Here is a 16,512-nt window from a genome sequence, read left to right as displayed (position 1 = left end):
TAGCATGTCTCTCCCAGTCCCAAGTTGTTTCTCCAGACCCATCCTGTGTCCTATTTCCAGCCGTTAGAACAGATTAGGAGTCCGAAACTGTGTGTGGTCATGGTTTTATCTTAGTGATCCTACACTCCGCCTTGACCCCCTCTGAACAAAGGGCCATTGCGCTGCTGGCTGATTCATGCTGGCTGGGAAGCAGAGGGGGGGCCCGAGGTCCTGCCTGAGCCTTGAGTCCTGTGCTTTGGAGACTGAACAGAGTAATTGCAGGCTAGTCAGGCTCTGAGTGCTCTGGTTTTATTGGGACATCATGTGTGGTTCTGGCCCAAGTTCCTTTTGTGTCTTTTTTACCACCATTATATTTTGCCACTATTTCCTTGAAAAAGAAATTTTCTTCTGAAAATTCTGATTAGCCAAGGCAGAAAACAATTGGAAAAGGCAAATTGGAAAAAAGGAAAGGCAGATGAGAAGGTCATCTTCATTTTTCTTCCCTGGCGAAGGAACGAGGGAAGATACCAACTAACTAGAGGAGTCTTTCCCCAAACTGCTGAACTAAATCTCTTTATTAACCTAAAGCTCAGTCCTCAATAAATGAATTATTGCTCATCCAGAACCACAGCTGGAGATTAGGAAATGAAACCATTGGTTTCCACAGCTCGGAAGCTGAAACTAATACAGCAGTGTATGTCAACTCTACTTAAATAACATTTTTACCAAATAGGTTTTTAAAAACAATTTGTTTATTTCTTCCAAGTTTTTATTTAAACACGGTTTCTATCTTAGAATAATCTCCAAGGTATATTAAATGGAAAAATAAAAATACAGAAAAATATGTGTCGTACTCTGCCATTTGTGCTAAAGAGAAAATGGTGTTTTTACATATCAGTCAGCAAACAGCTGAGGGGGGCACGTGGGCACCAGCTCTGCCTGGTGCAGATGAGACTTCTCGAGAGGCAGAGGGACTTGGTGATGGTGAGGGGTGTGATTGCTTAGGGGGTCTTTGAGCCTAGCTGCTGCATCCCCGGTGACTCACCTGACTGGGCTCTGAGTCACTGTCTGCTGTCTGAGGCCCTGTGGACACACGATCCTTGTGTTTCGAAAGGGACCTTTGATCATTTGATGTTCCTTTTCACCTACCATCAGAACAGACCCTTGGACTTTTCTTTTATTCTTACTGAGATGTGAGGGAGAATGGCAAGTTACATAGTCTGGGAGGAAGAAGTGGTGTTTGGGGAAGGGTGCCAGAGGACAATAAAAAAAATTAAATCCCCTGAATTCATAGGTCTTAGGTCAGGTGCGGGTGGAAGACAGAAATGTTCCTCCTGGGTTTGGATCTTTCTGGAAGTAGAATATGTCAGGGGTCTGGGTTTATTTCAAGAATCTGACATTTCCCATTTTATCGTTGCCTGTGAAAATGAGTGTTTTAAAGGATGCTAATAAGTATGTTATTATGTCATAACATGCTAATGAATATTAGAGATATTACACATTTTGGCAGAAAGGCTGAGTGAAAGGCTGATAGAAATCAACTTATCAATATAAGGCTGAAGCCAGACACCACCATCATAGAACTAACTTCTTGGATAAAAGAATAAACCTGAAAATTTAGCAAAATTTTACATTATTATCACAATTTCAATGTTTAACATTTTAGGAGTCAAATTTTAGAAAGTCTGACATAATGTAGGAACAAACCTTCATTTTTAGCTAAAGTGAATATTCAGATACTAGCAATAAACCTAAATGACACAGCGTGTTTGTTTTTGAGGTTATGATGCTGGTCGGTGTAATAGCATCGCACACACATCCAGGACCACTGACTGCGCACAGGTCCAGGGATGCCAGGAATGATGCTGAGGGAGGCATTTGCCTATTGAACCTTCCAGTGCCACAGCCCAATAGCAGATTTGGCTGAAATTCAAGGCTGAAGCTGAATGTCAGTACCTTCTACAATTATTCCCCATTCCAGGAATGATTTCTTTCTCTCTCGAAGACCGTGAAGCCTGCATCCTCTCCTGGAGTGAGGTAGTCCCCCTCCCAAGGATCTTTTTGACTGTGCTTTTAACAGTTTTGTTTGTCAGGAGCCTGCTTTCCCATGAAAGCTAATTTTCCCTTCCCTGTGTTATTCCACACACTTAGGAATTCACCCTTTTCATTTATTCCTTTAGCTTTGGTAAAAAAGTCTAGATGCCTTTTTACCAAAATTTTAATTTTGGTTAAAATTAAAATTTTAATTTTAATTTTACCAAATTAAACTCCCTCTCTTTCTCTTTCTCTCACATACTTCCATGTCATTTTCCTCTTGGGCAACAGGGTGATCAAGGCCCACCCATGTCCTGCCCCTGCTGGGCTCTTAGTCTCATGGAAGAGGTAGCCATTAAACAAACTAATGCAAATACACTGTTACCAATGGGTTGAGTGTCAAGGAAGGGAATGGGACACTCTGAGAGAGTAACGGGGGGTGGGGAGGGGAGGGTAATTTAGGTTGGGAAGTTAGGGAATGTGTCTTAGTCTGTTCTGCCTGCTACAACAAATTACCATGGACTAGGTGGTTTAAACTAGAAACATTTATTTCTCACAGTTTTGGAGGCTGGGGAGTTTCGGTGTTGGATGAGGGCCCACTCCCTGGTTCATAAATGGCCATCTCCCCACTGTGTCCTCATATGGAAGGGGTGAGGGAGCTCTCTGGAGCCTCTTTTATAAGGTCGCTAATCCTTTCATGACCTAATCACATCCCGAAGGCCCTACTTCTAATACCATCACACTGGGAATTAGGATCAACATGAATTTTGAAGGGATGTGAACATTCAGTCTGTGGCAGAAGGCCTCTCAGAGAAAGTGGCTCTCAGGCTGAGACCGAGGGGGTGAGCAGGAGTTGGTCAGAGTTGAGGATTTGAGGAGGCTGTTGCAGTATTCCAGACAGAGGGAACAGCATGAGCTAAAATCTTGAGACTGAAAAGAACAGATCATAAGGAAGGCATTGTGACTGGAGTTTAGTGAGGGTCTGAGATGAGATTGGGGAGAAATAGGTAGAGGCACATCGTGAAGGGTCTTGAACCCAGTGGGCTTCAAGTCACAGTAAGAAGTTACATTGTATTTACAGTTTACGTTGCTACCCAGTACACCTATATTTCTAAGTTCTTTTTCAGATAGTGGAACTGGACTCCCAGTATCTTTAACATATTTACTTGATCCTTTCTCTTGTGTATCCCTATCTCCCATCCCCCTCTGCACAGCCACATAGATGTCCTTCTCATCCTCTCGAACACTGACACCCTGCAGTCCCCGCCCCGCCGCCCCCCTCCTACACAGAGCCCATGTTGTTCTGCTTCACCTAATGGCATGACTTTAGGGCTGAATTGTTCAGGAAGGAAAGGGAAAGAGCTCTTGCTTTTTATTTTAATTCCTTACACAGAAAAAATTTTTGGACAGAGGTGAATTGAGAATAAAGGAATAGTAAGGGTATTGGTTTTTTAGGGCTGCTGCAATGAAATACCACAGACTAGGCGGCTGAAACAACAGACATTTATTTTCTCAGAGTCTTGGAGGCTGGAAGTCTAAGATCAAGGTGCTGATAGGGTTGGTTTCTCCTGAGGTCTCTCTCCTTAGCTTGTAGATGGTGTCCTCCTCATTGTGTCCTCACATGGCCTTTCCTGTATGTGCTCCTCCTTGGTATCTGTTTCTCTTCTTATAAGGTCATTAGATGTTGGTAATCTTAAATAACTCTTTAAAGATTCTGTCTCCAAATACAGCCCCACTGGGGTTTAGAGATTGAACATATGAATTTTGGGGGACATGGTTCAGTCCATATCAATAAGGCTCTTTAGTACAGTTTTGCTGACTGAAAGAAACTGGATATATGTCCCTTCAATTTAAAGGAATAATAAGCCTCAGGGCACCTGGGTGGCTCAGTGGGTTAATCTTCTGCCTTTGGCTCAGGTCATGATCTCAGGGTCCTGGGATCGAACCCCACATCGGGCTCTCTGCTCAGCAGGGAGCCTGCTTCCCACTCTCTCTCTGCCTGCTTGTGATCTCTCTGTCAAATAAATTAAAAAAAAAGTCTTTTTTAAAAAAGAAATATTTAGTAAAAGAATAATAAGCCTCAGAGGAGAAGTTAAAATTCATTCAGCATTGTGGCCCTTGAAGCTCTATGTAAACAAAGAGACCTTTTGTGAGATTTTAGAATTACCTATGCATGTCAGCATTAGTGTGTGTGTGTGTGTGTGTGTGTTTGAATAAGTGGGCAAAAATGAAAGAGAATATTTTCGCTTGTCGAAATGGCTCTCAGTGTAGAATCTCTGTTTTCCTGCGTGTGGCTGGTCTTCAGATGAAACCAGCTAGAGGAACTCATTAGTTCCCTCCCGGCAGGGCTGCTGGGGCCCGGCTGTGGGGGAGGTTCAGCTGGGAGGGTGCTGTGAGGGAGCCTGCCCATAGGGCCCAACCCCGAGCTGCAGCAAAGGTGACTAAGGACCCCTTCCCTTAGGTGTTTCTGGGCAGGTGAGGCTCCAGGTACCCCTGAGGCAGGATCTCTTACCCCTCGAGGCAGAAAAGCATTTCCGCCTGAGGTCTTTCACTTTGTGGTGACTGAAAAGACCTGTCAAGTGAGAGGAGCTCGGAGATAACAAGGAAAAGGGTTTCTTCTCCACGTTTCTTGTTTCTGTTTTCCCACTAAGAGGAAACGTTTGTTTCGCTGTGTAATTGGGCTCTCAGAATTCTCAGTCCCACAGCGGAGGGCAGCCTGTGGCAGGCACGTCTCCTCACTGTGGAGGGTGTGAGCATGGAGGAGAGAGCTGGAGGGGCAGACCCCAGGGCCAGTTCAGTCACTCCTCTCCTTGCCCTCTCCAAGTGAACCTGAACTCCCCTGGGGGTTTGTCATTCATTTAAACAGAAGGGACAGCTATCTATCCAGGGACAACAGTCTCGTTAGGTCAGTCAGAAACTGGCCTTACTGTGCGTTTCTTTCTTCTTTCTTCTGCTCATTCGACAAATAGATGGCGAGAGCCTGCTCTGTGCGGGGCCCAGATGTGCAAGGCAGGCAGGAGCTCTCCTCAGAGCGACAAGGCAGTGGAGTAGGGGGGAGGACTGACCAGGTGGTTGCAGTAAGTGCACCCCCTTCTCACCTGGTCCCTTTCCCTAGCACTGTACTTAAGGTCACAAAATCTTATTTACAGGACCCCTTTACCTCATTTCCAAATGAGGTGGCTCGTGTTCTCTTCTTTTTTTTCCCTTCTCTGCTCTGTGGCTTAGCCTCTCAAGGTATTTGGTGTATTCAGGTTCCTTGGACTGTTTCTTCAATGGGAGAGTTTTGACCTATAGAAAGCCCACACCGTGAATGGGTCCTTTCAGAGCTGGAAGTCAGGCGATCTGCCTCCAGATTCTGTACTTGCCCTCACCTGCCTTGGGTTTCTCAGCCTGCCCTCATGGACGGTCTCGTGGACCTTCTTTGTTCTCCTCGTCTTCACCCCCATCCTGGCCGCGCTCCCTGCTTCTCAGCCTGCGCCAGCGTGGTTCTCAAGCTATTTGTCCGCAGTTCCCTGGGCTCATTCAGGTCCTTCCTGCCTCCACCTTTCAGCTCTTCCCCTCCTCCCAGTCCCTACCCTGGTATCCCTATCCTGGCGCTTCTGCCGAAGGGTCCCAGCCAGATTTCCCAGGAGAAAAGTCATGCGACATTGCCTGCTGAGCGACTTCTCCAGAAGTTATACTACAAGCTTTAGCTGGGCCTTCACTGCTGCTGTGAGCTCCCCTCACTCCTCTCTTCCCTAACACACTCACCCCAGTGGCCAGCCTCACCCCCTACCTCCTGAGAAACTCCGGGCTGTCCCGCATGAGTTTCCTTCTTCCCCACTTTCAAGTCCTGTGTTTGTCTTACTTCACGCTTTCTCTCACTGTTTCCATCTCTGAGAGTGGAGCATCCATCCTTACTGCCAGGCTCCTCTCTCTTGAACTCTTGCCCCCAACCCTCCTTCCTCCCTCTTCTTTAGAGACTGTCCTTGGTGGATTTTCTCTGGGCTCTTGAATTTTCAGCATTTTTGTTCTCAAGCAGTTTTTTTTTTTTTTTTTTTTTAATTTCTTTCAGCGTAACAGAATTCATTGTTTTTGCACCACACCCAGTGCTCCAAGCAATCCGTGCCCTCCGTAATACCCACCACCAGGCTCTCCCAGCCTCCCACCCCCCACCCCTTCAAAACCCTCAGATTGTTTTTCAGAGTCCATAGTCTCTCATGGTTCATCTGCCCTTCTAATTTCCCTCAACTCCCTTCTCCTCTCCATCTCCCCATGTCCTTCATGTTATTTGTTATGTTCCACAAATAAGTGAAACCATATGATAATTGACTCTCTCTGCTTGACTTATTTCACTCAGCATAATCTCTTCCGGTCCGGTCCATGTTGCTACAAAAGTTGGGTATTCATCCTTTCTGATGGAGGCACAATACTCCATAGTGTATATGGACCACATCTTCCTTATCCATTCGTCCATTGAAGGGCGTCTTGGTTCTTTCCACAGTTTGGCGACCGTGGCCATTGCTGCTATAAACATTGGGGGTACAGATGGCCCTTCTTTTCACCTCATTTGTATCTTTGGGGTAAATACCCAGTAGTTGCAATTGCAGGGTCATAGGGTAGCTCTATTTTTAATTTCTTAAGGAATCTCCACACTGTTCTCCAAAGTGGCTGCACCAACTTGCATTCCCACCAACAGTGTGAGAGGGTTCCCCTTTCTCCACATCCTCTCCAACACACGTTGTTTCCTGTCTTGCTAATTTTGGCCATTTTAACTGGTGTAAGGTGGTATCTCAGTGTGGCTTTAATTTGAATTTCCCTGATGGCTAGTGATGATAAACATTTTTTCATGTGTCTGATAGCCATTTGTATGTCTTCAGCAGTTTTTACCCCTCCTCTGGCTGAACCTCCTGCCTTCCCCCCAGCGCCCCCTCTTTCTCCCCTCACACACATCACGGCATGCTTGGATTGTGGATTTCGTTTCCTGCCACTAGTCTTATCCCCACCCCAATCTCTTCAGCATGCTGCAGCTCCTGGGATCTAGAAAATGCAGATCTGACCGTGCCTTTCCCACGCCTAAAAGACGTCAGCAACTGCCTTAAAATTTTTTTCACTTGCCTTTTTTTTTTTTCCGTAACAGCTTTGAGATACAATTCAGATATCATATAATTCCCCTATTTAAAGTGTCCAACTTAATGGCTTTTAATTTATGGACAGAGCTGTGCATCCATCACCATAGTTTATCTTAGAGCATTTTTGTCACCGCGCTGAGAAACCCTGTCCCCTTTAGCCACCACCCTCCCATTCCTCTGTTCCCGTCCAGCCCCTGGCACCTGCTTCAGCTACTTCCTGTCTCTGTGGATTTGCCTCTTCTGGACATTTTATGTAAATGGAATAGTACAATATGTGATCTTTCTGTGACAGCTCCTTTTACTTCCCAGGGTCATCTGATGTTGACAGCACAGTGACTTTTGATGCATTTAGAAGTCCCCTGTGATCTGGTGTCTCTGTACCTCTCTAGGCTGAGTTCTCAGGGCTCATTGCCTTGAGCTCCAGCTGAACTAAACCTACACAAATGTGCCGCGTTGTTCCCTTCCTGAAACACCCACACCCTCCCTTCTTTTGGCTGGCTAACTCATGTCCTTGTGGTTTCCTTCATTCCTTGACACAGTGCTGTGTCCTTTGGGAAGTTTCTTCTGATCCTGCATGCCTTGCTGTGTGCTACTAGAGCCTGCCACGCTTTGTTCTCGGCCAGGGCTGTCACTGCTACGGGCTCGTCTGTGTCTACCTCTGGGCCACAGCTCTAGGGAGCAGAGTCACCTTCTACCCCCTGCAGGACGCTTGGCCTGCACACAGTGGGCTCTCAGAGTCCCGGCCCTTGGACCTCCTTGAAAGAGACATCAAGTCTGGCCTTCTCTTCTCCTTTATGCTCTGGAATCTGCCCTCACTGCTCCCTGAACTCTCTCGAAGGTCACCAGCCACTTTGTCATTTGTTCTCTTTTTCCTCAGTCTTGCTGCAGCATTTGTGATGGTTAGATACCTCCATGGAGTTCTCTCCTCCTGTTTTGCCCGTGACATGACATTGCCTTTGTCCTCCTCCCACTTATGTGACTTTCATTAACTCTTTCCTCTGGCTCCTTGTCCTCTAAGCCCGCAAGGATGGGTCTTTCCCCTGTTCAGGATTCAGGCTCTTCTCTCTGCGTTGTCCTCTCCTCCTGCAGCTTCATCTGTCACCTACGTGCAGACAAATGACTCACTGTCTGTGTCACTTGGAGCCCTCCCCTGAGTCTTACATGTATTTCCAACAGTGCAACTGACCTTGTCACCCAAATACATTTCCTGTGCTATCAGTCCACCTGCCCGTGCGTCACCATGCTAATTTGAGCCCTTAAGTATCGAAGTACCTCTGCCCTGGTTGACTCTGAGCACCGCCCTACCCTGTCTTCCCGCCTCACCTCCCTCCACACTTGGTGCTTTCACTTGGCCCAGTTTGTAAACACAAACTGAATACCTGCTGCAGCCAGATAATCTTTCTAAGGCGTAGTTTGGGTCATTTTCTTCTCAGCTCAGAACCTCAGAATTTCACCTTCTACCAGCCAGAATGGCTTGATTTAGAAAGACAAGAAATAACAAGTGTTGGTGAGGATGAGGGGGAGAAGGAACACTTCACATGTGACTGTCATAGCTGATGCGGAAAACAGTATGGAGGTGCCTGAAAACATTACAGATGGAATCACCATATGATTCAGTCGTTCCACCACGGGGTATTTCCCCAGAGAAGACAAAGACACTAATTCAAAAAGACATATGCCCCCCTGCATTTATTGCAACATTATTTATAATAGCCAAGATATGGAAGCAACCTCAGTGTCCATCAGTAGATGAGTGGATAAAGATGTGGTGTAGATATACAATGGAATACTACCCAGCCATAAAAAAGAACGAGATCTTGCCATTTGTAACAACATTAATGGAGCTAGAGAGTATTACGCTAAGTGAAATAAGTCAGACAGAGAAAGACAAATACTACATGATTTCAGTTATATGTGAAATCTAAAACACAAATGAACAAATAAAAAGCAGAAACAGACCCATCGATACACAGAACAAACTGGTGGTTATAGAGGAGAGGAGTGTAGGGAAGGCAAAATGGGTGAAGGGAAGTGGGAGATTCAAGCTTCTAGTTCTGGAATGAGTAAGTTGCAGCATAGGGAATGTCATCAGTGGTATTGTAATCACATTACATGGTGATAGGTGGTAGCTCTGCTTGAGTGAGCATAATTTAATGCATAAACTTGTTGTTCAATTACTAGGTTATTACAGTATTAACATTGTGTGTCAATTCTACTTCAATTAAAAAACAAAACAAAACAAACCCAGGGGCGCCTAGGTGTCTCAGTGGGTTGGGCCTCTGCCTTCAGCTCGGGTTGTGATCTTAGGGTCCTGGATTGAGCTTTCTGCTCAGTGGGGAGCCTGCTTCCCTCTCTCTTTCTGCCTGCTTCTCTGCCTACTTGTCATCTGTCAAATAAATAAATAAAAATCTTTAAAAAACAAAACAAAACAAAAACCAACATAGCTTAAGTGAAAAAAAAATACACAAAACCTTCAGGGTCTACCTTTGCCTACTAAATTGAGTTGAAATTCCTCAGCTGGCATCCCAGACCCCATTTTATAAATGGCTTAAGTTGCCTTTTTGACCACTTTTATTGTCTTCCTAATATTCAGGCCAGATCCCCCACCTGGCTTGCACCTGAATACCTACACTGCACAATACAATAGCCTGTGTCTCCTGCAGCTGTTTAAACTGAAAGCAGTTCAAATTAAATAAAATTTGAAATTCAGCTCCTCGGCCACATTAGCACATTTCACATGCTCACTAGCCACACGTGACTGGTGTCTGCCTGCTGAATAACACAGGTCCATTTCCATCACTGCAGGACGTTCTTCTGGACAGCCCTGGTCTCAGCCTTTTTGTTGCTGTTCTTCTGGCTGCTGTCTCCTCCTCTCCTCACCATCTCTACCCGTGAACACTTTCTCCTTCTGCCGCCCACCTCGTGTTCCACCTCTTGCACACAGCCTCTCCTGATCATTCCTTTCTGCATGAGATGCCCCCACCCCTTCCCTTTAGAGCCTTGGTAGTATTTGATCTGTGTGTCCTTTATGGCCCCTGCCCATTTGTTTCTCACATTGTAGCCACTCACATCTCTAACGCATTTCCAGCACTGAACTGGGAGAGTCTTTGAGGTAAAGACTGCATGAATGATCGTACTCTGGGCATAATCCAGAGGGAGTTCAGTCCATCGTTTTTGAACTTATCCCCTAGAAAGGAGGATGGTTTGGGTTTTTTTTTAAAAGATTTTATTTATTTATTTGACAGACAGAGATCACAAGTAGGCAGAGAGGCAGGCAGAGAGAGACAGGCAGAGAGGGGGGGGGACATGCTGAGCAGAGAGCCCAATGAGGGGCTCGATCCCAGGACCCTGGGATCATGACCTGAGCTGAAGGCAGAGGCTTAACCCACTGAGCCACCCAGGCGCCCCAAGAATGGTTCTTTTTTAATTCGTGGAATTGGTAAGCAGAGGGACTGTCTGGCCACTCCGTTCTTTTTTCCTTCCTCCCATAATCACAGGCCTCTGCTGTGAGACCCAGCAAGAAGCACAGCCCCTGTCCTTGGCCTCGCCTGTGCAGGTGGCCATGGGCGGCACATTCCATCTTACAGCCAGAATTGCTGATCTCAGTGCCAAGGAGACCAACTGGCTGCGGAATACAAATAGGGTCCTCCGGCCAGGGCAGTTGGTCAGCATGTAGGAGGTAGAATTTCAGGGAGGGAGTCATAGACGCACAGCTGGGGAACAGGCAGGGTACACGCTACCCGCCTTGGAGAAGTGACCCCAGAAGAAATGACTGGAACGACAGAGGCTAAACAGCTCAGGGAAGTGGTAAGTGCGGCTCAGGGTGAAATTGCTCACAGGGTGGGGAGCTGCAAGGTGTCTGTTCGTAGTTAGACCCTGGAGGAGCTTTCTGGATGGTTTGTCGTCGCCTGGCCATGTGTGTCCATTGTGGCTTTTCACTTTGCCCAAAGTCACCTACCATGAAAGAGAGGAACTCACCCACAGCGTTGGCCAGCACATTTTCAGACACTTTAGGGACATTCAGGTGCTGGCCTCTTGTGTCTGGTTTAGCTGCCCTTGGGAACTAAAGAAGATGCTGCTTATCCACTGGTTAACCACAGGGAGTGCAGCGTTCTGAAGCTGAGAGTGTGTGCTTGTGCACACGCGTGTTCTCTAGTGGGCAGGAAACAGGAGCGTAAGACTAGGTTTTCAAGCTCTTTGTCTTTCCAGGCTGATTTTGCAGAGAGAGAAGCACTTCCATTATCTGAAAAGAGGGCTTCGACAGCTGACAGACGCCTATGAGGTAAGCTCGCTGCCCAGGAGCTCAGTTGAATGGTCAGGCAGATAGTCCTTTTTCCTATTGGAATGTGGAACACTCATGGGCCTGGCCTGCTGCGGAGTCACTCTTTGTACCCCATGGCTGTGGCAGGAGCCAGGTACGTGGGAGCCCAGACCTGCAGAGCTGGGGACTCCCCCTCCAGAAAGGGCAGAACTAGCTCTCTAGCCGTGTCTTCCCCTAGGATGGACAGAGCACCCTGGGTGGGTTGGGACTTTCTTCCTCCATTAGATCATGGTGAGGGGTTCACGTACTTTTCCTGGCCACCGCTTGTCAGCTGCCTAGAAGGCAGTTACTTTCCATCCCTAATCCTTTGCCCTATAAGCGGATCTAATCTTATGCCGGTCAGAGGATCAGTATATAAATCCCAGTGAGGACTTCCACAGTTGAACACTATAAAAATGCCCATGCTTAGAGTGCATTTTAAATCACATTCCTGGGAGCCCTGGGGTTCCCCAGAGGGGCCTCAGGGGAGCGCAGTGGTGGTTGAGGAGGGGGGAGGGTGTTGGGAAGGTGGAAGGAGGAGGGGGAGGGGGGAAGGTGGGGGGAAGGTGGGGGGAAGGGGATGAACGTGAACCGGAGGGCTCCAGTCTTCCTGCCTCACTTTATACACAGCAGCCCTGCTTCTAATTTGCTTTTTTATTTGGGGGAGTCTGCATTTGATTATTTACAACAGGGATTGGCCAGCTGAAACCCCTGTAGATCTGAGCAGGTAGTATAAATAAGAGAAATGGGCAGGTGGGAGGGAGACTAAGGCACACCTGGGCACTGAGCTTTCCCTCTGTTCCTGCCAGGTGCTGCTATCCAGGAATGCAGACCCACGCTCTCCACATCTCTCTTCCTCTCTCTTTTCAAATTAAGCCATACATCCAGATTTCTCTGTGAATCTCCCAATGCCTACATGTTGCAACTAATTCTAATTAAAAAATAGAATGCTACAAAGAACAAGCAGAACATGTCTATGGGCTAGACTTGGCCTCGGGGTCAAAATTTTCAATCCTTAATGCAGGGCCCCTGTGGTTAGGCTGCAGTGAGCCTGATATGGTTAATGCCGTACCAGCCAATAGCTGGACAACAGGCTGAAAGCTTACCATGCCTCCTCTCACCAACTTATCTCACCTACTACATGAGGTAGGTCAGTCACAGGGTTAAGGCATTTGCTCAGAAGCACATGGCTCTAAGAGGAGGAGCTGGGACTCCAACCCAGGCAGGCAGGATCCACACCCAGTGCTCCTTGGGTGGCGGCCTAGCCCCAGCTAGGGACAGTCAGTGCATTTATGAAGAGGGCAGCTTGGGCCAGGGGAAAGAGCACTGGAGTGGGAGTCCAGAAACCTGGCTTCTTATCTCAGCTCTGACATTTGATGTCTTTGTCATCTGGAAAAAGTTAATCTCTCTGGATTACATTTATAAACTTTTAATCTGGAAAATGGGAGCAGTGAGATTACCTGCCTGCCTGCCTTGAATGCTTGCTCTGTGTTTATGGGTTGAATTCGGATCCCAAGCAGCTCACGTGTCACCTCAGGAAGCCTTTCCCAGCCCCTGAGGCAGAATTAGGCTCTTCCTGTGCTCCCTCCACATGACTCCTGCCCAGGGCAGTGCGTATCGTCATTCAGGTACATGCACACCTGTGTTATATGCCATCTTGTTCCAGAAAGCCCTAAGGTAACTCATGCTTAAATGCATCTGTCTAGAGTCCTCTTACTTTGCAGATGAACACACATTCTGTTCCCAAGCATCGCAAGAGTAGGAACTACATTTTGTTCATTATTGTGTCCCTGTAGCTGATAAAATGCTCGGCACACACAACGAGGTACCAAATAGTTGTTGAATCAGTGAATGAGTTAATCCAGCAAATGGCTCTCTGAGAGCCTGGATCTCCTTGGGTCTACCCTGAGAAAACAGCATCACTTAGCTTCCTAGCATGTGGGTGCTCCTCTGCTGAGCCTTCGTTGGGTGCTTCTCAAAGGAGGACCCCGTGGCCTCAAGGTAAATGTCTTTGTCCCATTGTCCCATTGTCCTTTTTGCACATATGGTCACTTCAGCTGCTGACTGGGGCCCAAAGCAAAGCATCCTTCATTCACTTATTGTTCATAGGGTGCCCTCCTCCCCCTTTCCAGGCTGCCGGGGTGAGACAGATGCTGCCTTGTCAGCAGTGTCTTGGAATGATTCTGAATACGGGGTGTGTTTTCTCCCCTGTGCCTTTCGCAGTGTCTGGATGCCAGCCGCCCATGGCTCTGCTATTGGATCCTGCACAGCTTGGAACTGCTGGATGAACCCATCCCCCAGATGGTGGCCACAGAGTGAGTCTGGCTTCCGGGAATCTGGGCTGTTCTTTGAAAATTCACTTTTGAGTTGGGGGTTCTTTTTGTTTTGTTTCTGTTTTACTGATTTTGGATGAAAAACGCATCATGCTGCAAAGCATACCCTTGCCCTCCCCTTGACCCCAGTAACTTCCTGAAACTCCTCCACTTTAGAAGCCTATTGTAAGCTCGTGGGTAGAACAAGACTTTGAACTCCCAAGAGAAGGATTCTGGTTTCTTCTGTGGCCTTTTCTTTTGACTCTTGCTCTGGTCTTTGAGAAAATTCTTCATCATCAATTCTGAAAGACGCGATTTTGCCAGAAAGAACAGTATGAATTCGAGTAGCTTCTGTGGGGAAGCATGTGCCAGCCCCATGAACAAAAATGCCTTCCATAAACACCTCCATAGGTGTCCCCCTCACCAGGGCCTGGGGGACAGTGTAGCTCTCGATGGTATTAGATGTGTTACACTCTTGGGGTGCCAATGCCTTGACCCACAGTTTTCTTAAACTTCTGGTTTATGAACAGAGATCTGAGCAACTGAGATTGTCTCCCCAAACTGCTGGTGCAGGAGGTGTTCTGGGAATGACTGTGGCACCTCGTCCTTAGAAGCTCATCACAGTTTAGATTTTAAAGCAGAACCTTGTCCTCACTGCAGTCTTTGGGATACCTGGGATGGGGAAGGGCAGCCAGGGATTGGATCTAATGCCCCTGTTCTCACTGAGAGAGAGAGAGCACTTTCCCTTGTTGACATCTGGAGTTCCTCTGCTCCCCTGGTGCTCCTGAGGGAGAGGAGTCCAGGTGGGAAGGCCCATGAGCCAGGGTCGTTTGCTCGCAGCCCACAGTACCGGCTGCATGAGGATGCGTGGAGGCTAGCCTGGGCCCCGCGCTGGTCACTGCCTGGTCACCGTGCCCCTGCCTGGGTCACGCTGTCAGGTCAGAAGAACAGAACCACACATTGTCTCATTCATTCTGTCTTCACAATGACCTCTCATTCTTGCTTTCCTGGGCAGGGTGTCTTGTGATGACTGTGGATGGGGAAGATAATAAAGAATTAGGCAATTAACCCTTGTGATGTGTACGATGCTTTCTGAGGGAGAGGAAGAATGTGCATTGTCCTCGTCACGATGCTGCCACAAGCCTCATTGCTTCTAGCTCTGGACGTAGAATTGGACCCGGTTTCTGCAATACCAGGAATTTAATTGTCAAAGGCTCATGTGTTTTTGAAATACCAGTGGGGGGTTGTGGAGTGTTTGGGAAGTTTCTCCCCCACACATACACAATCAGAAGGTACAGCAGGGGAATGGGAGAGTTGTACACGAGAGAAGAAAAAAAGAAATGGAGGATTCTGGGGCAGGCAAGAACAGGTGTGTGAGGGAGGAGGTTGTAATTCCTGACTGGGAAGATCGCAGATCAGACTTGGGTCAGCATCGATTCTGAGTGTGTTCTAGGTTGTAGACTTGCTGTCGTCTACGTAAGGCTTTGCTGAGGAAGGAAGTGTCAGAGTAGCTTTCCAGGCAACGTCAGATAGGAAGAGAGGACCCCTTTCTAGGGTCTTTCATAGTGAACGACTGGACACAGTCCCAGTATCCACTGTAGGGATGTGTTAAAGTATATTTGAAGCTTAAGTAAAATATGGTGCAGAATGTATAGTGAAATACTGTGCAGCCATTGAAAAATTGACGTCAACAGATGTTAACTAGAGTCGCTGTGATCATTTTGCAATATGTACAAATACCGAATCACTGTTGTACACCTGAAATTAATAAAATGCTATATATCCATAATACTTTAGTAAAAATGTATGCATGTAAAGTGCACGTTTGTTTACAAAAATGTTATATGGACTCTCTGCTCAGCAGGTGTCTGCTTCTCCGTCTCCCTCTGCTGCTCCCCCTGCTTATGCTTTCTCTCTCTGTCTCAAATAAATAAATAAAATCTTTAAAATGCTTACATTTATGTAGAAAGTTGGTCACGATTTAAGTGAAAAAAGGTAGTTAAAGGATTCAACTTCTATAGATTAAAAAATAGCTGGTTATGTGCATAGAGAAAACCAGAAGGTATACACACCTGGTAGTAGTTATTTCTGGATGGTGGGGTTTTGTGCATATTTTAAAATGTTATTTATTTTATTGTTTTGTAGTTAAAAGGATGCTTTTGTACTAAAAAGCTAGTTCTAATTTCAAGAACCGCGTGATAGTGAATGAGAATTTCTGCTGCCCAGCTGCCTTAGAATCTTTATTTGGGGTTCTTCTGAGCATTGATTTAACAGACTTTTAAAGAATTATTTCGACTTTCCAATAATGGATTTTATTTTGTGCTTGGCAGATAGTTAATTCTAGGGGCAGATAATATCTGTTATCAAAGAGCTTAGCTTTGACAAATAAGGAAATAAACTACTTTTAGTAAGATACAGAGAAATCTTAATGACGTCTGTAAAAATATGGGGATTTTTAAAAGACAATCTGATATAGGATATTACCTTTTTGTTCATTTTGCACAGAGAAAAGAAATGCTTTGAAAATATGGTCACATTTCCATTCCCTTTTTCATACATGTATTAGGTGCAGAGTTTAGGTCTGGAGTATTATTTTCCTGCCCTTTTCTTTCCCCACTCTGCCACCTAGTGCAGACACACACACACACACACACACACACACACACACAATTCTCTTTCCTATTTTGTTCAGTGTCATTCTTCTATGTGGTTAGGGAACTGAATGGCAAGCTGAGTTCCCTCTAGTGGACAAAATCGCTTTTTCAGCTGCTTTGAC

The 16,512-nt window shown here is 46.5% G+C and overlaps 1 protein-coding gene across 1 annotated transcript in view; it reads left to right on the top strand.

Annotated features, from left to right (window-relative positions):
• Positions 1-16,512, top strand: part of LOC122893952 (protein farnesyltransferase subunit beta) — a 67,238-nt gene that overhangs the window by 16,049 nt on the left and 34,677 nt on the right. Inside the window, exons 3-4 of the mRNA XM_044231287.1 lie at positions 11,334-11,406; positions 13,648-13,739. Of these exons, the coding sequence (XP_044087222.1) occupies positions 11,334-11,406; positions 13,648-13,739 (165 nt within the window). The remainder of the gene's footprint in view (positions 1-11,333; positions 11,407-13,647; positions 13,740-16,512) is intronic.

The sequence above is a fragment of the Neovison vison genome, chromosome 13 (assembly GCF_020171115.1).
Source record: "Neovison vison isolate M4711 chromosome 13, ASM_NN_V1, whole genome shotgun sequence".
NCBI lineage: Eukaryota > Metazoa > Chordata > Mammalia > Carnivora > Mustelidae > Neogale > Neogale vison.
The sequence above is the reverse complement of the archived record's forward strand: the minus strand, read 5'-3'. Positions and strand labels throughout refer to the sequence as shown.